Raw genomic sequence first — 24,457 nt, 5'->3', positions numbered from 1 at the left:
GGCTGCTCAGCTCAAATGGGAGCCGCTCAAGGCCCATGGTAGCCTGGGGGTTCACAGGCTCCTGCTGGAGTCGGAGCTCCAGGCCAGCCTGCCCGTCCAGCACCCAGCCTGCACCGATGGGTGCTCTCAATAGAACTGCCTCCTCTGGGGGAGAGCCCAGCCCTGCAGCCCAAGTTGCAGGCCTCTGCCAGGACAGGCCAGGTCTCACCTGCACACATAGAGCTCCAGCGGCGGCTGGGTGTTGGGGGTCATGATCCAGGGGGCCATACGGAAGGTCACAGTGTCTGTGAAGAGGGGCACCTCGGGACGGGACTGGGGGGGGGAATGAACACTCAGAGGACCCTCAGGGTCCCTATCAGGCCTCCAGCGCCCCCAATCTATCCAGCCTGGATCCTCCAAACAGACCCTCCCCAAGTCCTCGGGCACTCCCCTTCTCAGCCCCCCAGACTCTACAAACCTCCGTGTCCACCAGGCTGACGCTGAGTGAGACCAGCCCCGGGAAGTCGGCATCGGGAAAGGTGAGACCCTCCACGTAGAAGCTGATTTTCTGTTCGCCCGGCTTCCGCTCCACCTCATAGGACAGTCGCTGGGGCCCCAGCACCTGCTTGTAGTCCGAGAGAGCACTCCCACCTGGGGGGACCAGAGGCACAGCCAGTGCAGGGACGGGAGACCACCCCGAGGTTATAGCATCCCATGGGCCCCTTGGGTTCCTCTCTAGCTCTGCCACGGGCTAGCTGTGTGACATTGGCTCAGGGAATCAACCTCTCTGAACTCTGTTTGGCCTGCGGGGAGCGGTTCAGGAGAAGGCACTCTGGAGGCTGCTGGCAGCCTGGAACCAGATGAGGAGATGCAAACAGTTGGCACAAAAGGTGAAGCCAACAGTCCCACTTCCATCAGCTTCCATTAGCAGCTGAACCACAAAGACTATTTCTATACTACAGAAGATCATTTATCCGTGGAAAGAACTGGAGCCGTGAGCCCCAGAGACGGGCGCTGGGTGAACACTCAGACTTGTTCTGAGAGTCCCTTGTAGAAGCGTCAGAGAAAGCGAGCCCCAGAGCCGACAGCGGTAAGTGCTCGCCAGGGGCTGGGGGCGGGGAAGTGGGGAGTGACTGCTAATGACTCCGGTGATGACAACGTCTTGGCACCGGCTGGAGGTGTTGGTTGTGCAACACCGAGAGGTGCTGTCTGCACAGGATGGCTCACTTTATACTCAATGTTTGCGGCTCTCTGGGCCTCTCCAGCAGCATTCGAGGTGGGAGTGGAGGTCCTAGGGGTCACTCTAGCAACCCAAGGCTGACAGGGCTGGTCGGTGCAATGCTCAGGCCCAGTGCTGGGAGCCACCAGGGCCCCAACCTGATCAAGCCACAGGGGGGCCATGGGGTGGAGGAGATGAAAGTCAAGGCCACAGGCATGCCTGCAGGGGTGTACCCACAGCCCTCAAGCTACTTCCCCAACCTCTGTTTCATGGCATGAGGCAGCTCTGTCTGTTCTGTCCCTCCCCCTGCCCTCTCTGTCTCTCTCTGTCTCTCTGTATCTCTCTCTCTCTCTCTCTCTCTCTCTCTCTCGTACGCGCACACACACACACACACACTCACATATACTCTCGTATACACACACATACTCTCTCACACACACACACTCACTCATATACTCACACAGGCTCTCACACACTCACATTCTCTCACACACACACTCACACACTCTTTCTCACACACACTCACAGACACTCACATACTCACATACTCTCATACACACACTTACATTCTCTCTCACCACACATATACACATACTCTCTCTTTCACACATACTCTCTCTCGCATACACTCACCCACACTCACACTCACACTCTCATACATACACACACACTCACACATTCTTTCACACACATTCACACACATTCACTCTCACACACACTCTCTCACACACTCACATACTCTCACACACTCACACTCTCTCACACACTCACACAAACTTTCTCACACACACACTCACACAGATTTAGTCACACAACACACACTCTCTCACACACTCACATACTCACATAATCTCTCACACACACTCAAATTCTCTCCCTCTCTTTTTTTGTCTCTCTCTCTCTCTTTCTCTCTCTCTCTCTCTCTCTCTCTCTCTCTCTCTCTCTCTCTCTCTCTGCCACAGCACATCTCCTCCTGCTCAGGGAGACTCTGCTCATGGTCTGAGGTTGCAGGCAGAGTGTCTTCAAGGTGGGCAGGTGGGAGGTGGGCGGGCACCACTGGCTCCTGGCAGGCGCATGGCCCAGAAGAACCAGTTCTGAGGCAGCGTGAGCCGCAAACTGAGGAGGTGAAGAGGACGCAGGAGAGGGTCCTCAGAGCTCTCCATCTCTGGGGCTTCAGGGCTCCCGAGGGCTGAGCGTCCTCAGAGCTCTCTATCTCTGGGGCTTCAGAGCTCCCAAGGGCTCCCGAGGACAGGACAGGGGGTGGGCTCCACCCAGGGGCTCCTGCTTCACCCCTCCCAGCCTGGGCACAGGGAGCTCTCACTGGGCCCCAGAGGAGGGACTTAGCAGTGGAAAGAGAGGGGCATTGGCACCCCAGAGAATGACTACAATGCCTGCGCCACCCCTAGTGGTCGCATGTTCCTGAAAGAGTGGATCCATCTATCTGGGCCTCAGTTTCCCCTTCTGTACGTTGGGGCTCATTTTGAAAGCTTCATGGGTAAGGTGCTACTTGCTGAGGGACCCGGGTGCTATGCAGTGTAGGGAGTTTCCAGAAGGCGATGAGGGAGCAGCACGAGGGCTGGAGCACAAGCTTTGCAAGTGGGGCCCAGTTCGGATCCCGGGCACCGCTCATGCCCCAGGCATGGCCAGGTGGGGCCCCGCTCCCCGCTCCTCCGAATGATGCCAGGAGGAAGGAGCCTAGGCCAGAGTAGGAGTGCGTGGCTCTGTGTCTGAGCTCCCACCTTGCCTGGATGAGGGCCTGAAGTTGATCCCCGGCACCCCGATTTGTGTGACCCCAGCACAGAAACAAACTGTAGGACCCTCAGACACCACCACCACCTGACCACAAATAAGCAAGAGAGAGTTCTGGGAGCAGGAAGGCCAGGCCAGGCCACTCACCCCTTGCATAGAAGACCCCCACTCTCTTGGCATCGGAGAACGGCACGCTCAGCACCAGCTTGTGGCTCTTGAAGAGTTGGTCTGGGCCCCCGCAGGTCAGCACCAGGGGGGACATGTCCTGCAGATCTGGACAGGTGGTACCCAAGATAGTCTTGACTGCAGCCTACTCTTGGGCTTTCTGCCCATCCCCCCCCCCCCCCCAGGCCTTCAGCACCTCACACAGGGCCCCTGACTTCCCTCCTCTCACTCACCATCCAGCGATCTCAGCTTGCTGCTGGCAAGGTCCAGCCCCCTGGACCTGGGATTGTCCTGGTCACAGTTTACCAGCAGGACAGCTCCAGGGCCCTTTGCACCCCAGTTCCAGGTTTTCTGCGGCAAAACAAGAAGTTTCAGGGTGAATGGGACCCAAGGAATTTAGGAGGGGGTCGTGGTCACTATGACTATAGTAGTTGGAAATGATCACACTGGACAAGAACTGAGTTTTGAAAGTAGGTAAAGGGCTAGACATGATAACCTTTCAGTATCTGTATTGCAAACCACAATGGCCAGAGAGAGAGAGAGAGAGAGAGAGAGAGAGAGAGAGAGAGTGCCTGCCTCTGGATGTGGGGGAGTTAGGGGGTGGTGGGAGAGAAATTTGGGCATTGGTGCTGGGAAATTGGTGAAGGATTGGATGCTGGAACATCGTATGACTGGAACCCAATCACAAACAACTTTGTGATGGTCTATCTCACAGTGATTCAATGAAAAAAATTTATTTAGAAAGAAGGAAAGAAAGAAATAAAAAGAAAGGGAGGAAGAAAGGGAGAGAGGGAGGGAGGAAGGGAGCGAGGGAGGGAGGGAGGGAAGGAGGGAAGGAGGGAGTGGAGAGAGAGGAAGGAAGGAAGGAAGGAAGGAAGGAAGGAAGGGAGGGAGGGAGGGAGGGAGGGAGGGAGAGAGAGAGAGAAAGAAAGAAAGAAAGAAAGAAAGAAAGAAAGAAAGAAAGAAAGAAAGAAAGAAAGGGTTTCCGAAGTGGCTAGTGCTGGACATGGTTACCTCAGAGGCTATGTGTTCTGGGATTACTTTAAGAATGAAAAAAGGACTCTAGGTTTGGGGGCTGGTACAGTCTTGGTCTTGTGCAGTGAGCAACCTGAATGACTCTCCACAGTGCCTCCACCTCACCTCACCACCATCACCGATTCTTGAAATGTCCATCATTGGCCAATTGAGCTTTGGCCCTGCCCGAGGGACAGAAGCTGGCTCCCCTGGAGCTTGATAGGCCTGGAGGATTCCAGTCCTTTTTCCTGCAGGTCTGACAAGGGGGCCACGCTGAGGTGAGAGAGGGGTGGAGCCCTCCCTCTGCTCACAGTGCTCCCAACACAGCTCTCCTCTGCTCATCCCTGGGCCCATGAGGCAGCTCTCGCCCTTCCTGTTTCACCTAAGAGACTCCAGGAAGTGGTTTCCCTGGTCCCATGGCTGGGAGGATGCTTCTCACCTACACAGCATCCCGCCTTCTCTGACTGAACACTGCCTGCATCAGACGTGATGTGTGCCCTCCACCCACTCACCACGTTCACCCAGCCCCCTGTGCAGTGAGCACCCTACACAACTGTCTAGGACAGCGTTGCCCACCTGGCCTCAAAGCTTTGTGGTCCAGGCTTCTTCCGGGTCCTTCCCTGCAAACTCGACAATCCAGCTTCCCCATCACAGATTCCAGATACCCCCTGAGAGGTCATGCCTTAAGCTCATCCCAGCCTCCTCGTTCCTCTGGGGCTCCCCACTGGGGACCACAGGACCTTCTTTGCTAGAGCCCTCCTGCCCTCTTGCCTTCTCTTAATCACTCAACCTTTTCTGAAGCAGCTGTCCCATTGGGGAGGGCCCATTCAGACCAGAAGTTGGAGAAAGCCACGCACCAAAGGGCTGATCCCAATTCCACACTGCACAGAGATACTCAGAGAAGGCAAGCTGATTTTCTAGAGTCACCCAGCATGTGCATCCCACATTGCAAGCTATACCCACTCATGCCCATTGTCTTAGTCCCTGCCATGGATTCCTGACACAGCAGGAGACCCCAGACAGAAGAGCCCATGCCCTCCCAGACCCGTCCAAGAGCCTGCCCAGAGGGGTCTGTCAGCCCGGCTGCTCAGGGGAGTGTCACCTTGTCCTCTCCTTGGCTTCTCTTCACCTTGCCGGTGCGGCCTGTGTCGGCGTCCAGGGAGACATCTGCAAAGGCATGAGAGGGGCCCAACTTCACAGCCTAGTGCCCCCGCTGTACGGGAAGACCCATCCCCATGCCCAGGAGAGCAGGAAGCCTGTTCTGGGGACCCAAGTCTCTGGTTCTGGAGTCCCCCAACCCCCGTGTCATCTGGGGCAGGGGCTGAATTTGCTCACTCTGAGGCCCAGCTGGGCACCAGGCCTGTAGCTCTGGGAGCTGCCCATTCCATCCCCGGCCCCTGAGGCCCCACCCAAGGGTCCACAGCAAGTCCAGTCTGGGACTGGTTCCTGGAAAGGTGCTGGGTGGCTTCAAGGAGTCCCGCTCTTGACCCAGTGTGCAGTTTCTGGGTGTCTTACTGACCTCTGGGTCTCCAACCCTAAGGGCCCAGAGGGCTGAAAGGCCTCTCTATGAGGGCGGACACTGCCCACAGCCTGCTCTGGGGGCCCCTGACACCCTCACGGGGCAGGGAGAGCCAGGGAGGGAACTCACCAATGCCCGTGATGTAGAGCTCACTCTGGCCCAGAGCCCCGCCCTCCGGCTGCTGCCCGAAGTAGGAGACCTTCACCTGCAGGGTATGAGCGGGCCTTTTGAGGTGGCCGAGGTGGGGGGCGTCCAGGACACCCCAGAGTCTAGCATGGGAGGACGGCAAACAATTCTCCCAGGGAGCAAAGTCCAAACCCATCTCCAATCTTCTGGACAGCTGATTTTTTTCCTGCTAGAGAGGCTGTGGACTCCAGGTACGCTGTTGGTATTTGGGGTGGGGGGTGCAGGGGCGGGTCTTATCAGGGCAGATATGACCCAGAGAATTCATAGATATTGTATAGAAAAATGAATGGGGGAGGGCAGTAGCCATCACTATCTGATACAAGTTCCTCAACCTCTCTGGGTCCTCAGTTTTGTGGTCTGTCAAATGGGAACAAAGATTCCCAGCCTAGCAATAACAATGGTCACAGAGCTTCCCTGGGGTTCAGAGCCATGTCTTGGGGGAGGCCTGCCAGGGCCCCGCCTACAGCTAACTGCCTCAGTTCTGACTGAGCCTTTCCTGCCCCATGGAGGGAGAAAAGGTTGGGCCAGGGGGCTCTGTGGGGTCTTTTGAGGGCAGTGGTCCAGTAAGGGGATGTCCTATAAAAGAAGAAGACCCCTCTCTGTGGGACGCCCTACCCACCAGAGCCAGTCTGCCTGAGGGGAGCCAGAGTGCCCCCGTGATGCTCCGAGGTGCCACCTGCACGGGATGGAGTCGCTATTTAAGGGGAGGCTCATACACAGGCTCGTGCAGAGCTCAATCAGGGTTTGCCTGTGAACTTAGGAGGGAAGTCGGCAGACTGTTTACGTGTTGCATGCTTGTAAGTTGGGGGCTGCAGGTTGGGGGCTTGCAGGTTTGGGGGGCCGCAGGCTCGGAGGTATCTGTGGATGTCCAAGTCTGTGGGGTTCAGCTGAGTCAGGAAGACACGCGAGTGGGGGTGTGCTGGGGAGTGGGAGGAAGTGGCCTCTTACCTTGAGGTCTCCTATGTCCTTGCTAACGGCGTCCACGGAAATCACCACGTCCACACTGGCATCCAGGGGCCAGTGTGACTGGCCTGTGGGTTCTGTCACCCGAGCAGGGTCATACGCCATGAACACCTTCACTCCAGAGCTCCCGGAGACCCCGAAGGTCTTGGCGCCCTTGGGCACATGACTGACAGGAGAGGAGAGAATTGGGGATTCAGTATGGTTCCAGAGGGGGAGGCAGGCCGGCAGGCCGCTAAAACATCTCCCTAACAGCTATACAGGGGCTGGGGGTGGCCCCTGGGCTCCGTGCCAGCTTGGCACTGATTGCCACCCCATTCCTCCACTGTCTCCAGCGTGATGTGGGCCCAGGGACACGAGACTGATGGGAGGTGAGGAAGGACCTGCCGTGCTGTTTAACCCCTTTCTCTCCAACAGCACCTAAAGTTCCAGAGACAGCAAATCTCAGGATGATCCTCCCCCAGGCCCAGGGGGTCATTCCTGCGGATGCTTCCAAATTCCCAGATCTGGGTGCCAGAGCGATAGTATAGCGGTGAAGGTGCTTGCCTTGCTGACCTGGGGTTCAATTCCCCTCCAGGAGTGACTCCTGAGTGCAGAGCCAGGAGTAAGCCCTGAGCACTGCCAGGTGTGCCCCCAAACCAAAGTGAGGATGAGGGTAATGAGGATGAGGATGAATAATAATAATAATAATAATAATAGTAATAATAATAATAGTCTCCAAAGTCCTAGACCAGAACCGGACAGGCAATTAGTTAAGTTGACTACCTCCCACACCTCCCCACTATCCCGCCCCTCTAGAGCCCCAGGCAGTCCCCTCCTAGCCCTGCCCCCACCTCACCCCACCCCCTCCCCAATCCGGGACTGTTCCATAGGCAGCACCTGGGAGTCCCGCCCTGTATATTCCAGGCTCATTAGCAGAGGTTTCGACACACTCCAGCAAGATCTGGGATCAGAGCCGCCCACCACCTCTCCCACGCCCTGCACTCCCCCTCTCCTGTCTGCTCCAGTCCTGCAGCCTTCCTGTGAGCCCACAAAGAGGCCAGGGTGCTGGCCTCAGGGTCTTTGCACGACCTGTTTCGGCAGCAGAGAACAGGCTTCCTGGAGGGGCCTTGGTTTCCCTCTTTGCTGGCCTAGTCAGACCCAGCAGGAGTCAGGTCCCTGCTTGCCTGATTCCAGGACTCAGTGCAGCACCCCACTCGGCTGAGTATTCGAGACTCCAGAGCTCGGGCTCCAGAGAGCTGATAAGGACCCTCCGTCAGCCAAGCACAGCCGCGGGGGCCCCACAGTCAGGGGGTGTTCTGCAAACTGGGCTGCAGGGCACCCAGAGCTAAGCTACCGGGACCCCTGGGGGAGCATCTTTTGTCTTTTTGGTTCCCCAGATGCACAGACCTGTGTTCGCAGAGCCCCTGGCCTTGTAGGGCTCACACTTCAGTGAAGAGATGGAGAGGAAGAGCTTGGCAGGGCTTTGCCCTCCCTGAGAGGGTAAGGGGCCCCCTGCTGGCCCCAGCACAGAGCCCTCAGCCTCACAGCAAAGCCCAGGATCAGATCTGGCTGGCTGCAAAGATGCTGTGCCAGGCTGGTCCTCAGACACATCTTTCCTGGACCCCAACGACCTTCCCATATAGTAACTCCCCTCCCCATGGTCCCCTGCCCCAGCCGCAGTCCTTCCACTGACTCAGAGTTCCAATCACCCTGCTCTGTGCCTGGCTTTCCACAGAGGAGAACTCTCCATGTTCTGGGTGTGAGTTCTCCTATTTTACAGACATGACTTGGGCAGAAAAGAACCCGAGAAGGCAGCTGACAGGGACCTCTCGGCGTGCCCCCCCTCCCGCACCATCCACATCCAGGGCCTCACGTTGATGCCTTCAGGAAGTCTCTTCCATGTGCTCTGGTCTCAGTTCATTGGTTGCCATGGGAACCCAATCTCCTGGGTACCGATCTCCCAACTGACCGCATCTCCCTTCCTCCCCCATCCATCCCATGCTCCCTGTCTGTGTGCAGCTTCATTCACTTTCCCACCTTCATGCTCGAACCACGCCTGCTCCGGGCAGTGGACGTGGTCTCTGTGGGAGGGCGTGGGAGTGACCAGATCCCTCTAAATGGTTTCTCCCATACCCTCTTCCACTGGGCCCAGAGGTGGCCAGGGGTCCTGCGTGTGCCCCGTCTGTCACTTCCTGATCACCACCTGTCTGTCTTCATTCATTGAGGGGGGCAGCAGCTGCACTGTGTCCAATGCCACTGCCCCCACTTATTTTAATGACCTTATGGGCTCTCTCTCCCCTCCAGACTTCCGCTCTTCCAGGGTTCCTGCCCACCTCTAGCCTCCGCCATCCTGTGCCCAACTCCTAAACTGCCAGCTCCCTCCTAAGGCACCAAGTGCCCTAGGAACTGCCACGATGGAAGAGGAGCCTTCGCCCATCCTTCCCACCCAGTCTCACCCCCCCTCTCCTCTGTTCACCGCCATTGCTTGCTCCACGCACAGTTCTTTGTTCTGCCTTTCTGCTGTGACTCTGCCTAGCAGAGCGCCAGCCATGACCGAACCCCTTTGTCCCACCCTTGCTCCTCATCTGCACCTGCCCACTGGACTGTGACCCCCATTAGGCTGCTGACCTCAAGCTGCCTTTCGCACCACCCAGCAGTCTGCGACAGTCTGCCATCGTTTTCCTCTTCAGGGTCCAAGAAAACCATTCCGTACTTTCTCCTCTTTCTGTTTCCTCCGCTTCCCCGTCACCTAGAGCAGCCTTATTCCTTCTCGCCCTTCATCCCTGAGATTACATATGTGCTGTAGATATCACTCATCCAGAAAATCCCAGTCCCTGCCCCCTCCTTTCTCCAGCTCCCATTTTCCCCTCCCCCCACCCCACCACCTTTCTTTAAACACCATGGTTTGCAAGGTTGCTCGTGACAATTTGTTACTGGCATTCCAACACCAGTCCCACCACCACTGTCATCATCCCCCACCACCCACCGTTGTTTCCATTTTCCCAAATCCAGCCCCCATTCGCAGGAAAACTCTTGGAGAAAGTCCCACCCAGTTCTTTCTTCCCATCATCTCTGTAAGATGCCCTTAGTCAGGTACTCCTGCCAGCCATGCTGCCAAGCCCACAGGGCTTGTCTCTGCTCCTCTTGCTGACCTCAGAGGCATTTGCCCCAAATGATCAGCTGTCCTCCTTGAAGCAACCTCCCCTCCCCCCCCCCGCTGCAATATCCTTTGTTCTCTCCCCTGGGCTGTCCCCTCTGCTCTTCCTTCTCACCCTCTTTCCAACTCGTGAGTCCTCCTCTAAGTATATATCTGCAGCCACTGAGTTGGAGTGGACTGTGCATGTGTAAAAGTTTATTATATATTATATATTTTAATGATTGAAATGATGGGTAGCACGCAGCATGCAAATAGTAACACTTTGTAAATAGTACCCTTTATGATAAAATTTGTTGCAAATTTTTGGCATCAACAAAAGACATTTTGAGCCATGATGATGGATCGCTTATATAACAGTGGTCCCCAGAGGTCATATCATAGAGCTGAGGTCTGGGCTCTGTATCTATGTTTGTGTGTTCACACTCTGATAGTTGCATAATGATGAAATCATCTAACAATGTACTTCTCAGAACCCAGCACAGTCATTAAGTGAAAAATAACCATATAACCCCCTGATTCTTACAGCCAACACAGAGTTGCATGCAACCAGAATTCGGTAAATGGAGACATATCCCAATCTTCAAATTCTCACCCCCAATAAATTGGAGTGTGACATGAATGTTGGCAGATATTTTCATTTGTGCCCAAGAGAAAAGCGAACATGAGGCAATAAAGAAGAGAGATCGGAGAAATGGCCCAATGGGATGCGTGCAGTTTGCATGCAGAAGACCCAATTTGGTCCCTGGCACCACATGGTACCTTACCACTAGCAGGGATGACCCCCAAGCAATGAACCAGGATTATCCCCTAAGCACCACCAGGTATATCTCAAATACCCCCCCAAGAAAACACAATGAAGATATAGTACCCCTTCATCCTCAACATGGATAACTTCTTTGCTGACTCAGGCTATACTTGAAGAACCTCCCCAGTGCTTAGCTAATCACCATGTAATTTCGCTAAAGACAAAGTAACAGCTAGAGAGACAGTAGCTATAAAGTCTGGTCTGCATTAACCTTTTCCTCATTGAAAATTAAGAGAGAGGAAAAAGAGAAAAAAAGAGAGGGGAGAGAGAAGGGAGGAGGGAGAGAGAGAGAGGAGGGAGGGAGGGAGAGAGAGAGAGAGAGAGAGAGAGAGAGAGAGAGAGAGAGAGAGAGAGAGAGAGACCTCATTTGTAGCCTTTGCCTGTTTCTGTGGTCTAAGTATTCCCACTCTGGCCAGTTTTATTGTTTTCTAACACAACATCCTGGAACTCAGACTTACAAAGAGATGCACAATAGCAATTCCTCATGTAACTTTTTATCAAATGGAGGTAAATGAATTCTGGAGAACAGATTATGGCAGGATGTAGCAAAATAAGGATTCAGTGCATTTCTGAGTATTTCTGTCTTTAAAAATTTATTTAATTGTAAGTATATATATATATATTAATCTTAAATAGCTGTTTGACAACAGGCTCATAAACTTCCCTTAAAAATGAACAAGACAGGGGGCCAGAGCGGGTAGGGCGTTTGCCTTGCACATAGCTGACCCGAGTTCAATCCCCGACATCCCATATGGTCCCTCAAGCATCTCCAGGAGTAATTCCTGAGTACAGAGCCAGGACTAACCCCTGAGCATAGCTGCGTGTGACCCAAAAAGAAAAAAAAGAAAGAATAAGACAGGGCCAAAGAAATAGTTCAGCGGCTACTGTACTGTTCGCAGCTGTCCTTGGTTCCATCCCCAGCACCATACAAAGTCCCCTGAGCCCCACCAGGAGTGATTCCAGAGCACAGGGCCAGGTATAAGCCCTGAGCTCCTCTCGGTATGGCCCCAAACCAGCAACAAAATGAATAAGGCAACAGAGTCCTGTTGGGGAAAGACCCTACTGCCCTGCTACAGAAGTGCACAGTCCACTTTCCTCCCAGCCCTCCTCAAAGGGACTTTCAGGGGGAAGAAAATTCCATTCTTCCCAATTTTGCTGGACACAGACTTTGAACTGACACCGGTTCCAGGACACCCCAGACATCAACACTGGCCACAATCAGAAGGAAGGTATGCATGGGCCAGAGGGATAGTACAGCAGGCAAGGCACATGCCTTTCACACAGCCAACCTAGGTTTGGTCCCTGGGACACCATATGGTACCCTGAGCCCACCAGGAGTGATCCCTGAGCAGAGTCAGGAGTAAATCTTGAACACTGCCAGATATGATCCAAAACCAAACAGAAAGGGAATCAAGGTTCACTCAGGTGATCAACTTGTTTCACTGAGATCTACCTCACGGCAGATCCAGCAGGCCCCCCAAAATATCTGCGGTCTCCCCAGTTCCAAAATGTGCCATTCGAGCAGTCACACTGAGCAGTTGGCGGGGTCCCCTGCCGAGAGCCTGTGTCCGCTCACCCCCACCCTCCTTACTGTCCTTTCAGCTCCCAGCCAGATACCTGGTATTGACGTAGAGCAGCACGGAAGCTCATCTACAGATGAGGAAAGGAAACCCTGAACCCTGGGGTGACTTTTCCGGGGTGCTTTGACTGAGCCGGAGCTTTAGTTCCATCTACTGGGCCCAGAATCCCTGCCCACGCATCCAGGAGCTATCAGGCACCAGACCAGGGCATCTGGCTGTTGGCAGAAAGGTGTCGAGCACATGGAAGGTCACTGGCCCTTGCTTGCCTCACCCTCCAAACACTGCCCTCGCCAGGCACAGCCCTTTCCAGGGGTGCAGGGCCACGCGCAGCCAATCCTGGGTTGGGCGCCAAGCTGACATCTCCAAGTCAACGTTCTGGTCACACAAGCCCCTATTTGGTCTCAGTAGGAAACCCTCACCACAATCACAGTGATGCTGATGATGAAGCAAGAGGGGACCGGGAATCAGAACAAAGCCGCCTGGAAGTTTTTGGACGTTCTGAGCCCAGTGTGGCTCTCTGCACTGAGACCCCTCCTTCACATCCTGCTCGGCTGCTCATCTCTGCTCTCTGGGACGAACAGTCGGTCAGGATTCAGCTTCACTCTCCGCTGCAGGTGTAGGCTGAGTTGCAAGGGTCAGACTTGGGGAATGGCTTCCTGCTGAAGGGACTTCTTGGCAGCCCCAGGGAGGTCCCTCGGGGCTCCTGCTGGGCCAGACCTGTGGATCCTAGATCTTTAAGGCCCGACTGCTCTCACTCCTTCAGCATGGAGTCATGCTGGGGCATAGCTGCATTCTGGTGCCCACTCATGGCAGGTTGCACCCGGCAAACACTTGGCCATCTCAGATTCTCACTCCCTTGGCTTATTCCCCCTCCTCTACTTCCCCGGGCTCAGAAATGGGGTTCACATGGCCTTTCCTTGTCTCTTAGGCCCTGAGTCTGAGAGGGATCAAGATTTAAGGGCTAGTGGGGCTTTTTTGGTGGGGGAGTTGTAGGAAGCAGCATGGGGCTTTGGGGTGAGCACCCCACAGCAGGGCTTCCCACAACAGACTCCCTAAGTCTATGGTCAACAGCGCAGACCCCCTTGAGGCCGGAACAACAGTACAGCAAGTAGGGTATTTGCCTTGCACGAGGCCCACCCGGGTTTGATCCCTGGCATCCCACTTCTAAGAGTAATTCCTGAGCGCAGAGCCAGGAGTAATCCCTGAGCATTACTGGATATGGCCCCAAAAGCCAAACGACAACAACAACAACAACCAAAAGAAACCAGTGCAGATCCCAGACCCACCCAAGCCCCAGGCTATAGTCCAAACCTGTCCTCTAAACTCTCAGGCAGGCAAAGGAATGGATTTGAAAGCACCCCTTAAATGGAAGGGACCACAGTCATTACCAAAGAAGACACCCTTGAAGTAATCACTATAATGTCATCACCAACATCTCCATCATCACGTACATGGGTCTGTGTGCTCATGTGACCCTCTGCCCCCACCCCACCCCTAGTGCCACCCCCTGCTCCGTCGCTGCAGGCAGAGCAACCACGGGCATGGGAGAGGGAGGAGCTTTTTCATCCTTGAAGACCCGCATCCAATGTCACCTCCATGACACAGCAGTCTGGGCTCTGTGTGAAGTGTGACCTCAAACCCTGCCTCTCCTGGCTTTGAGCCTCAGTTTCCCCTCTAAAAAAACAGTTGTCATCTGGGGCTGGCGCGATAGCACAGCGGATAGGGCGTTTGCCTTGAACACGGCCAACTCAGGTTCGATTCCCAGCATCCCATATGGTCCCCTGAGCACCTCCAGCAGTAATTCCTGAGTGCATGAGCCAGGAGTAACCCCTGTGCATTGCCGGGTGTGACCCAAAAAGCTAAAAAAAAAAAAAGTTGTCATCTAAGCGCTACATCCAAGGAGTGTCGTGAGAGGCAGGGAATCGATGAGATAATGCCTTTGAGGTGCATACAAAGGTGCCTCATCGATACCAGTCGTAACACAGATGAGCAGCTGTCATTAATCTGTCACTGCTGCTCCAACTCTTGGTGAGGAGGAATATGCAGATTAGGTCAGAAGGGCACAAGGGAGTTCCAGGCACGTACGACCAGCAAACTACAAAACCCAACATGCCTTGCGTCTGCAACAGGAAGTGATACTCTTTGCCTCCCGGGTGGAAAGAAGAAAGAGGCGCTTCTTTACCCATCAAAGGAACCTCCAAAGATGCTGACTTTGACTCCGATAAGCGCGTTTGTGATCTTACCAATATGCTACACTTGCCAATGCCTTATTTTTCTAAATCAGCCCATTTTGTGAGGGAGATAACTTTTGTTTGAGGCCCACACATTTCTGGAGTCCCCTGGGAGGTACCTATGTCCTTTCTTCTGGGCCCCGCAGCACAGGTGCAGACCTTCCTTGGGGCACCTGCAAAGCCCGTCTGTGCCACCCAGCACAGATTCCTGCTCGACTCGCCCCGGCACATCCCTCGTGCCCAGGGCAGAGCCTGTCACGCCAGGTAAGTAAAAAGACTGTAAGGAGAATGGAGTGTTTCTTAGAAAATGCCTAACGAGACAAAACAATGCCCATGCAATGAAAGGAAGCACAGTAGGTAGGGGATAGGGACACTATTATCGTCCCATAGTACCCAGCCCTGCCTGCTTGCCTTGGCTTGCATCAGGACAGCAAGGTTCCTGGGCAACAGTGGATAGGGCTGGGGGGGGGGGGTGAGGGGGGCATTTTCAAGCACCTACGAGTGCCAGGTCTATGCTCAGCTTTCAATAGCTGTCGCTGTGTCTGCACTTCCCAACAGCCCTCCCAGCTACGTTGTGCTGGCCTCGTTTAACAGATGAAGAAATCTCAGAAGTCTTAAGTAACTTTCCTAGGGTCACAGAGCTGGCACAGGGGAGAGGGAGCAACAGGTTTGTCTTCTATCTTATGTTGCTCCAACTGGCATTAACATGTGCCCCGAGCATGCCTCCTGCTGGGACAGGAGGGAAGGTGAGTGGGAAGATTAGAGGGAAGAGGAGGAAGATGGGGCATTCAGCATGGAGATCAGCTCTCCAGTCACCCCTTCAGTTCGCAGCATCTACTGATCAAAACAAGCTTTTTAAAAATCAGTTTCCCTCTTAACATTGACCAGAATAGAGGCCCTGGCCCAGTATTAATGAGGAGCAAGGTCATAATGGATTTCCGCGTGTACGTTTTGCTGTTGTTGTTGTTGTTTTGCTTTGGGGCCACACCTAGTATTGCTCAGGTTACTCCTGGCTTTACACTCAAGAACTCCTGGTGTTGCTCGGGGGACCAGAGGGGATGCTGGGGATCGAACCCGGGTCAGCCGTGTGCAAGGCCAGCACCCTACCTGCTGTGCTATCGCTCCCACCCCTCTGCATGTACTTTTTCTTAAGGAATGAGACAGAGTCTGAAATAATGGACATCTGCCATGGACTGGATGTGTCTCTCTCATTAGGTAGGTTGAACCCCCAACCACATGATGGGCATTTGGAGGTGGACCTTAAGGAGATCATTATTAAGAAGATAATTAGGTCTAGATGAGCTCAAGAAGGTAGAGCCCCATTCGAGTGTCCTCATAAGGTAAGGAGGGGACTGGAATGCCCCCAACACATAGGCACCCTCTCTGCTAAGTGAGGATACAGCCAAAAGACGAACTGGGAAGAAGGTTCTCATCAAGCCGCCACCCGGTCCGCGTCTTCATCTTAGCCTTCCCAACCTTCAGAACTTTGAGATATAAATACCTTACTTGTTTTGTTTGTTTTGAAGGAGAAATAGGGGGAGAGGGAGGAAGAGGAGAAAAAGGAGAAGATAGAGAAGGAGGAAGAGGGGTGTGGGAGGGAGAGGAAGAAGAAGGAGGGAGGAAGAGGAGAGGGGAAAGGAAAAAAAGGTAAAGGTGAAGGAGGAGAAAGAGAAATTTCCAGTGCAAGTTCCTGAGCCTGGTGTCCTAAGACAGGGAGGCCCAGGGAGAGTGGGGAACAGACAGTCACAGCCTTGGTGGGGAGCGGATGGTGCTGACCAGAAAGTGCCCATGGCCTTCTGCTCTGTCTGCCTGAGACAGTGAGGCGGGGACTGTCTCATGGGCCTCAGGTCAGAGAGGGGCCTGGGCGGGAAGGCATCCTGGTCAGCCCTCTCCCCAGTGGAGCTGGTGCTTGAGTGCTTCCCCTGACAGCCAGCTCACCACCTCACACTCCCTGTGCCTGGCCAGTAGGAAGTTTTCCCTGCTGTCTCCAGCCTCCCGGGAGCTTCCACCTCCTGGCACTCCACAGGCCACGCCTGGTCTCCGTGACTCGGAAGTCACCACAGGCCACGCCTGGTCTCTGTGTCTCGGAAGTCACCACCACCTGTCTCAGGAGGAGAAATACCACAGCGCCAGAACCCCCACCCCCACCCCCTGTCACAGTCACGCCTGCAGGTAGGACAGATCTGGGTAGGGAAAACAGGGTAGGAGGACCAGAAGTGCTGCTGGGTGGCCCAGGGACTGAGCATGGGAAGAGAGAAGGACAGGAATGAGCCCATGTGGAATGGCCTGGGAAGGCTGGAGAAGGAGCCCTGGAGGGCTCCCTTGAGCAGAGCAATTGGCCATGCCGGTAGGGCCCAGTGCCTCCAAGTGCCTGGCCTGGGGTCCCACGCCATGCCTGGGAGTCTCCTCTGAGCAGTCATTCTGCAGGCCACGTGCGCTGGGAGCTGAGACCCACAGCCCAATAGTCCCACAGAGCGGGCCGCCCTGCACTCCCCAGGCTCCGGCCCTCAAGGGACTCAGATATTTAGGGGTGCATGGCGCCCCTGTGAGTACTCTTGGCTTCTCTGCCTTAACACGTGTTTGCAGATCCTGAGCACCCACTGTGTCTCAGACACCCCTATACCGGCACAGGGACCACAGAGCTGATGCCCCACGCTGCCTCCATCCCCACAGCCCGCCTGCTAACCAGGGTTGCTGGTCTTCACCCTATTTTACAAGAGACAACAGAAGTTCAGAGGAGGCCACATGCAGGGCACAGGGGCAGGCTGGGTTGGGTCTCACCTGGGCCTCACCCCAAAGATCTTCCTCTCCCCCTCTCTCCTTCCTCCAACCACTCACTCCATCCGGCTGAGCCAGCCCCACAGAAGAACCTGGTTAACAGACTCTTGTGGGGTGAAGCTCACAGAATGTGGGGTCAGGCAGACCTGGTTTCAGAACCCAGCTTCAAGGGTCAAGGAGATGTTCAAAATTGCCCTTCGTATTTGTATGTTTGCTTGTTTCGTTTTTGAGGGGCCGTGCCTGGCAGTGCTCAGGGGTCATTCCTGGCTTTGCACTCAGAGCCTGGTGGGGTTTGGGGGACCATATGAAATGCCGGGGATCGATGCCAGTGCAAAGTAAGCTCTTTACCAGCTGTACTATCTCTTCGGCCCAATGCCCCACGTGTTCAAGGCTCCAAGTTTGATCCTCAGCATCACATGGCTTCCTGAGCATTGCCAGGCATGGACCTCATGGTCCCAGGCAGCATCACATTTAATTGTGTGGCCCAGCTGGGAATTATCCCAAGGCTTCCTAGAGTAAAATTTAAAAAAATAATTCCAGCTCCAGTAATTCTGGACTGTGTCACTCTGGCCAAGTCTTTAGACCTCTTTATATCTCTATTTTTTTTGCCAAATGAGCATCTCAGCAGTCCTGGTCTCCTAGGCTTATAAGATTTCACTGAGAAATTGTGTGGGGCACATGAGACCACTCTGTCCTAGTCTTTACCTTCATAAAAGGTGCCCAGAAACAGAACCTGAGGAAGAGGGTCTGGAGAGAAGGGACTTCTGGCCTTTCCTTTACTCTCCTGCTGGACCAGGAGGCTTGATGGGCTCTGTGACTGCTCCCATCAGCCATTGGAGCCTTTGTAGCTCCCAGGCCAAGAGGGAACCCCCAAGGTCATGTGTGTTCACAGAGGGTTCCCAGACCCAGCACGGAGCTGGACCAGGAGCTGGGTTCCAGCTGGTCTGCTAAAAGCCATGAGGGGTGGAAGATAGATGGTTGGGAGCGCTGGTCACCCAGGTTTCCCCTGGTCCTCCCCAAGGCAGGCTGGCTGTGACCAGCCCAGGTTGGGAGGGAAAAGGCCAGAGCCCCAATTTACTCAACAGCATGGGCAAAGATTTTTCTCTGAGATCTAGAATCACGCAGGGTGTGGCTGCATCTCCCTCTCTTCACAGAGATAAGGGTCAGGGGTGCCTTCTGCCCTGTCATTGGTCAGGGAGGGGCCCGCAGAGGGCCTGGGGCTGGGGGTGGGCCAGCCAGGCGGGAGCTTCTTTCAAGTGGACATGGAATGCAGGCTGGAAAGTAGCTCAAGAGCTCTCCCCCATCGCTACTCCTCTCCCCCAAGGCTCTCCCAGCGGGCTGAGCATCAGAAGGTCCCTGCAAGGAAGAGCCTGCATGGAAACTCAGCCAGAGACTGTCAGCATAAACCCTCAGTGAGGTTTTCCAGTCTGCACAGTGACGCACAGCATGCCTGCATGCTGGAGATTGGGACATTCCTCATCCCCAAAGCAGGGGCCAACTTCACAGGCACCAACAACAGCTGACAATATCTCCGTTCTGCCTGGGAGAGAGGAAACTGGCTCTGAAAGGCTAAGCGCTTTCCACACGAAGTAATAGGGCCGCTCCCGCAGCTGGTGCTCACCCCCCAGAGGTCTCACAAGACCCTGCTGTCCTGGGGCATCCATCCTTCTTGGGGTCCAGCTTTCCCTCCTTACCGGAGCCTGGAAGCCTAGCCTTCTCCACCCCTTTCTCCGAGGCCCCGGCCCCCAGCCTGGCTCAGAGGGCACTTCCTCCTTCTAGTCCTTGAGCCTCCAACACGGTGCCTGAGAGCTGGGGCAGGGCTCATCATCCGTGTGCCTGGAAGGTGAGTTGCTAAAGCGCCTGGCAGGGTCTCAAGGGGCCAATGGACTCCCGTGGAAGGCAGCTGGGCTCTGTTCCGGAGCACAGGGTAATCCGGGCGCTAACACATATCTGCACCTCCTGAAAAGGAGCCCACAGGGCCCCACATCCCTGACACTGACCTCCAGGCCCAGTCTGCTCTGATGTCCTTATCCAGAAGCCCCCACATCTGCGGCCAAGAGCTGAGGCCCCCGCTGGGCTCCCCAAGGAACAGCTGTCCTCAGCTGGGCATGCATGTGCAATTCCTTCCAGCCCACCCCATGCCAGTTCCCCACATCTGTGCACATCAGGACCACTTGGCAGAGCTGAAGGGTAGCTGAGAAGCCAGAGGAAGGAGGGCGTGCTTCTTGAGACACAAAGCGAGGAATGTGTTGGGGGAGGGAGGAAACTCCTCACCAAAAATAGCTGCCACCCCTCCATTCCTGGCCTCTGGAATTCTCAGGGTCCTCAGGCGCAGGGGGATGAACTCAGGAGGGGCAACCAGCCTCACTGGGTCAACGGCACGTGGGGTGCGGTGTGGAAGTATGGGAGGAGGAAGGGAGCTGGGATTTGAATAGCAGGATCTAAGAAACTCTGGTCAACAGAAGGGAAAGAGAAGGGAGAGGAGGGGATGAGGAAGGGGGTGTCCAGCTTGTCTCCAGTGTCAGGTGGCAGCTGGGACCAGAGGAGAGGGGACTTCTGCGGGAGTGAGGTGGCTCTGGGGCCTCCTGGTGCCATTTGTGCACTTCTAAACACACTCGCTCTAGCGTTCCCTCCAGGTTCTGTAGCCCCGGAGTTCTCAGCAAGTACCTCAGAGCTGGCCTCGGGCTTCACACCCAGAATCCTCAAATGCGTGAAAGAATGAAGGAAGGAACATGGTACCAACAGATGATACCGACAGGGCTGTAAACGCACGTCCCAGCCCAGTTCTTGGAACCTGGCAGTCCCCATGCACGAACACATTCGTTCGTTCAGGCGCTAATCCTGTAATTACCTGGTGACGAGCACAATTATGCTTCTGTTAAGCTAAAAGCAGTCATTTACTCAGTATAAAATATTAAGAACATAGATACCACTGGTTCTATCACTCTGGTGTAGCATTTTCGCTTTTTGAAGCATAGAGAACCCCAGGGCGGGGGGGGGGGGTTGCGGGGAGAAAGAAGAGAAGGAGAAAGAAGGGCAGGAAGAGGAGGAGGAAGAGAAGGAGAAGGAGGAGGAGGGGGGAGGAGGAGGGGGAGGAGGAGGAGGAGAAAAAGAAGGAGGAGGAGGAGGAGAAGAAGAAGAAGAAGAAGAAGAAGAAGAAGAAGAAGAAGAAGAAGAAGAAGAAGAAGAAGAAGAAGAAGGAGGAGGAGGAGGAGGAGGAGGAGGAGGAGGAGGAGGAGGAGGAGGAAGAAGGAGGAGGAGGAGGAGGAGGAGGAAGAGGAGGAGGAGGGGGGGGGGAAGGAAGCAGCAGCAGCAATCCTGAAGTCTCTCTCTGATGGATCTGTGAGGCCCCACTAGCATCTCCCCTCCACTCCTCAGACTCCCCCAGTGTCTGACCTATGGTCTCTCCTGTTCTGGTCTTCTGCCCCTTCCCACTCCCAGTTGACCTGTCCCTGTGTACCCGAGAAGCAATGTTCACCATGGCCTCCTGTCTGGGGCTCTGATTCTGTTATTGATTTTTTTTATCAGTTTGGGGGACCACACCCAGCCATGCTCAGGGGCTACTCCCAGCTCTGTGCTCAAGGGTTACTCCAGTGGTCCTAGGGGGGTCATGTGGTGCAGGGGGTGGAACCCAGGTCTCCAGCATGCAAAGTCCATGCTCAGCCCCTTGAGTGATCTCCACGTCTTCAGAGCTCTGAATCTGGCCATTAGGCAGACATAGAAGGCCAAGCTGGACCACAGACAGAGTCCCCATACTACCCACCCTCTTTCTAGCGTGAGTCCTGGGGTGGGGGTACCTGTGAGTCCCCAGGCAAGGACAGGCCCAGTCAAGACAGTCTGGATAGATCCTCGGGGTGAGGACAGGGTGGCAAGCTGGCCTGCTGGGATGAGGGATAGAATCAGCGGCACCTGCTGGATCAGGGAATTTCTAAGGGTTCCCTGGGCTGAGACACCCGCGGCACACAATTATCCTAAACACAAATATTTCTCCAAATAATCAGTCCACGAAGCACCCAGGGGAGAATTAATCACTTCCTGTTATGCCTCCCCCAATTGCTTCTCCCCACAGACTCCCCTATAGGGCTCAGGAAACCAGGACTCCTCTTCTCTGGGGGCAGGGGGGTCGCCCATGCTCTCAGACTAAACAGAAGCCCCCTTCACAGCTTCCATTGGAGCTGAATAGGTGTCAGCGGGGGTGTGGAAGCCCCAAGTTCACCATCAAAGAGAGCCTCTTGCCTCCCCTCGTAGGTCAGGCGCTCCCTGGGCCCAGCCGTGCCCCCTTCTTTGGTCTCTCTGACAATTCCACACGATCCCCAGCACCAACCTCACAGGCCGACATGCTCCCAGCCCACTCAGTGTAGAATAAACCTCAGCTGCTATTTTCCAGGTGCTGGGTGGCTGGGAAGAAGGTTCCCAGGGGGAACTGCGTGGGAATGTCACAGTGATGGCACAGGACCCTCATACTCCCCACTATGGCAGTTAATCAGGGTCTGGCAGCTACAACACCCCCCCCCCCAGTGGCTCACTCAAGTTCCAGAGCAGAATCTCGGAGACCAGCATGGGCCCACCACACCAACCCCAACTTCCTCTGCTCCTAACCTGCGTTGCGGCAGGGTAAGAAGAGCAGACAGTGAGGATGGGGGTACTCAGAGCCTTGGGAGCCGGGAGCACCTCCTGTTTCAGGGCACCCCCATGCCCGGTGCCTCCCACTCAGGACGGCTCATTCGCTCCTGCCCCGAACCCATGAGTCAGAGCTGTTGTTCCCTGCGGAGGAAACTGAGGCTCGGCGAAGCATGGCAGCTTACCCCAAGCCACGCATTTCCCATGGCGGCTGGGGTGAGAGCTAGGTGGGTTCCACGGCAGGCCTGGGCGCCCTGCCTCTCCACGGAGAGGAGACTGGATGTCTGGGGGGTGCACTGTCAGAGCATCCTCAAGAAGAGGTGGCCCAGAGAGGGCCGGCAATGGGGCTCACCCAGGAGCGAACCGGCGGCAGAGCCAGGGTCAGACAACAACGCCGGGTGCCTGGCTCCCAGGCAGATGCTTCCAGCCTGAGTCAGCAGCGCCTCCGCTCAGGGCCTGAGGTTCTGAAATTACCTTCGAGAAACAGCCAAGCCAGGAGGCGGAGGGAGGAGAGCTGGGGTCAGGAGCCAGGCAAGTGCGGGAGGGGCGAGGGGGGCCTCTGGGGCACCCCCTGCCCTGCTCTTGCTATTGCAAACAGGGCTGCCGTGAGCACCGGCCAGCCACTCCACGGACTTGTCTGAAACGTGCCCCATTGTGCTTTACTACCCAAAGCCATTGTTTGCTTCTCTGAAACTCAAGCTGAACTGGCTGACCTGTGTTTGTCTTTGCTAAGGGGGCAGCCCAGTGTTTAAAGGGCTGGAGGAAAGGGCAGCTCTGCCAGCCCCCAAACTTGGAGCTTCAGCCCAACCCCAAGCTCCCCGGCATGGCTTAGAGTTGTGGCCTGGGCTCCAAGTGCCCAGATCTCCCTCCCCAGCACCATCTCTGGTGCCCAGGCTATATTGGATGGTAACAGGGGGCCTGTGACCAGGTGTTGTGGGGGGGTCAGATCCCACTTCAGCACAGACCTCCTCTCTGAGGGGACCCTGCCTTCTGCCCCGTCTGATCCACAGCAAAAAGGGAGACAGTCGATGAGACCTCATTCATCCTCTGCTCCAGCCAGATAGGGAAACTGAGACTAGTCCCTCAGCTGGGCAGAAGCAGCAGGGGAAGCTGGTACTTCCACTTCGATATGACGGTCACCACCATCCAGATGGTCCCAAACACAAGTCCCAGGCCTTGTTCCAAATTCTTTCCCATTTTCAACTCATTGAATCACGCCCTCACCACGCCCTCCTGTGCCGATCACACCGATTGGCATCCAGGGATCAGGTTGGCACACACCCACCCCTCCATCCCAGCCAGACGGCGCGCTGGCAAGAAGCCGAGGGGTTGCCCGCTCCTGTCCCTGACGGGGTCAGCAGTTCATCCAGCCGCTCCCCACGAGGTCCAGCATCAGACGGCAGGGCCCAGATTCCGGAGCTGAGCCCCGGGGCTCCGAGTTGAAGCCGGAGGTGAACCTGCTACTCTCGTCTCTCCCTGCCAGCCTCCACAGCCAACCCCACCTGCTCCGCTGTCAAAACAACCTGCCAGCACCTTCCAACAACTTCCCCTGGTGCCCACGGCTGGCCAGCGCCTGTGCTGGGGCCTTGGGGTGAGGGGTCACCAGGACCCCGCAGCCGGGTGAGGGGCCTCGGGGTCTCACCTGTGAACATCCACGTAGGTCTCTACTCCCACCACACACACGGCATAGGTGGGCTTCTTGAGGGACAGCTGCACGGCTCTCTGTGGGGCCATCCTGTGCCCCAGGTCCCGGGCTCCCCACCTCCTCTGCGGGGCGCCTGTCTCCAGGAAGGAGGGTGAAGTCTGAAGAGCCCGTGCTTTCCTCCTCCCTTTTAATTTCACCCTGTGACCTGATTAGCCGGCCGGAGCCAGGTCCCACCTCCTGACTCCACACCCAGCCCTCCTCACTCAGGCAATCCAGACCAGAGGAGGAGGTGTCCTCGGCTTCTCTGGGCACCAGGATGGGGGTTTCAGCTGGAGGGGTGGGTGGTGGTCCTGATTAAAGCAATGTTCAGCTGCCAATAGGAGACTCCCAGGCAGGCCCCCACGCACCCCGCCGCCCCCTTTCTTTGACTTTGCCTCCCCACTCGGACTGTGCCTGAAGCCACGTTGCGGTGATGTCAGCATCTCCTGGGGGCTTACTGTGTGCTGCCTGGGCTCAGCACTTTCCAGATCTTATCTCCGAGGCTGTCTGAGACCGCTGCAGTCTCAGTCTGAGACTCCCCAGCTCACATCCCAGCTCTGCCGCAGGCTCTGCACGTGGAGCCCCAGATTCTTTCCTTGGCACCACATGGTCTCCCCAGCCCTGCAGGGAGCAGCCCCAGGAAGATCCTCTGAGCACTTTCCCACAGATAAGCACATTCTGGCTTCGTCTCTTAGGTCCTTGACAAGCATTGAGCCTCTCTGCGACTCAGTTTCCCCACATGTACTGTGGCACTTGGGACGACCCTTGTTCTTGGTTTGTTGTTGAGGCACCAGGGTTTACAACTGCCACACAGAGAACCCACATCCCT

General features: G+C 55.6%; 1 protein-coding gene across 1 annotated transcript in view; it reads right to left on the bottom strand.

Moving 5' to 3' along the window:
* Window positions 1–23,690, bottom strand: part of LOC130031648 (protein-arginine deiminase type-1) — a 42,270-nt gene extending 18,580 nt beyond the window's left edge. Inside the window, exons 1-8 of the mRNA XM_056123060.1 lie at window positions 23,587–23,690; window positions 6,780–6,960; window positions 5,775–5,850; window positions 5,229–5,293; window positions 3,346–3,463; window positions 3,095–3,220; window positions 458–630; window positions 209–312 (exon numbers count right to left, since the gene is read on the bottom strand). Of these exons, the coding sequence (XP_055979035.1) occupies window positions 209–312; window positions 458–630; window positions 3,095–3,220; window positions 3,346–3,463; window positions 5,229–5,293; window positions 5,775–5,850; window positions 6,780–6,960; window positions 23,587–23,678 (935 nt within the window). The 5' untranslated portion in view covers window positions 23,679–23,690. The remainder of the gene's footprint in view (window positions 1–208; window positions 313–457; window positions 631–3,094; window positions 3,221–3,345; window positions 3,464–5,228; window positions 5,294–5,774; window positions 5,851–6,779; window positions 6,961–23,586) is intronic.
* Between the last annotated feature and the right edge of the window lie 767 nt (window positions 23,691–24,457).

This window comes from Sorex fumeus, unplaced genomic scaffold, assembly GCF_029834395.1.
Source record: "Sorex fumeus unplaced genomic scaffold, SorFum_2.1 ptg000047l, whole genome shotgun sequence".
In the NCBI taxonomy this organism is placed as follows: Eukaryota; Metazoa; Chordata; class Mammalia; order Eulipotyphla; family Soricidae; genus Sorex; species Sorex fumeus.
This window is presented reverse-complemented; position numbering and strand designations above follow the sequence as displayed.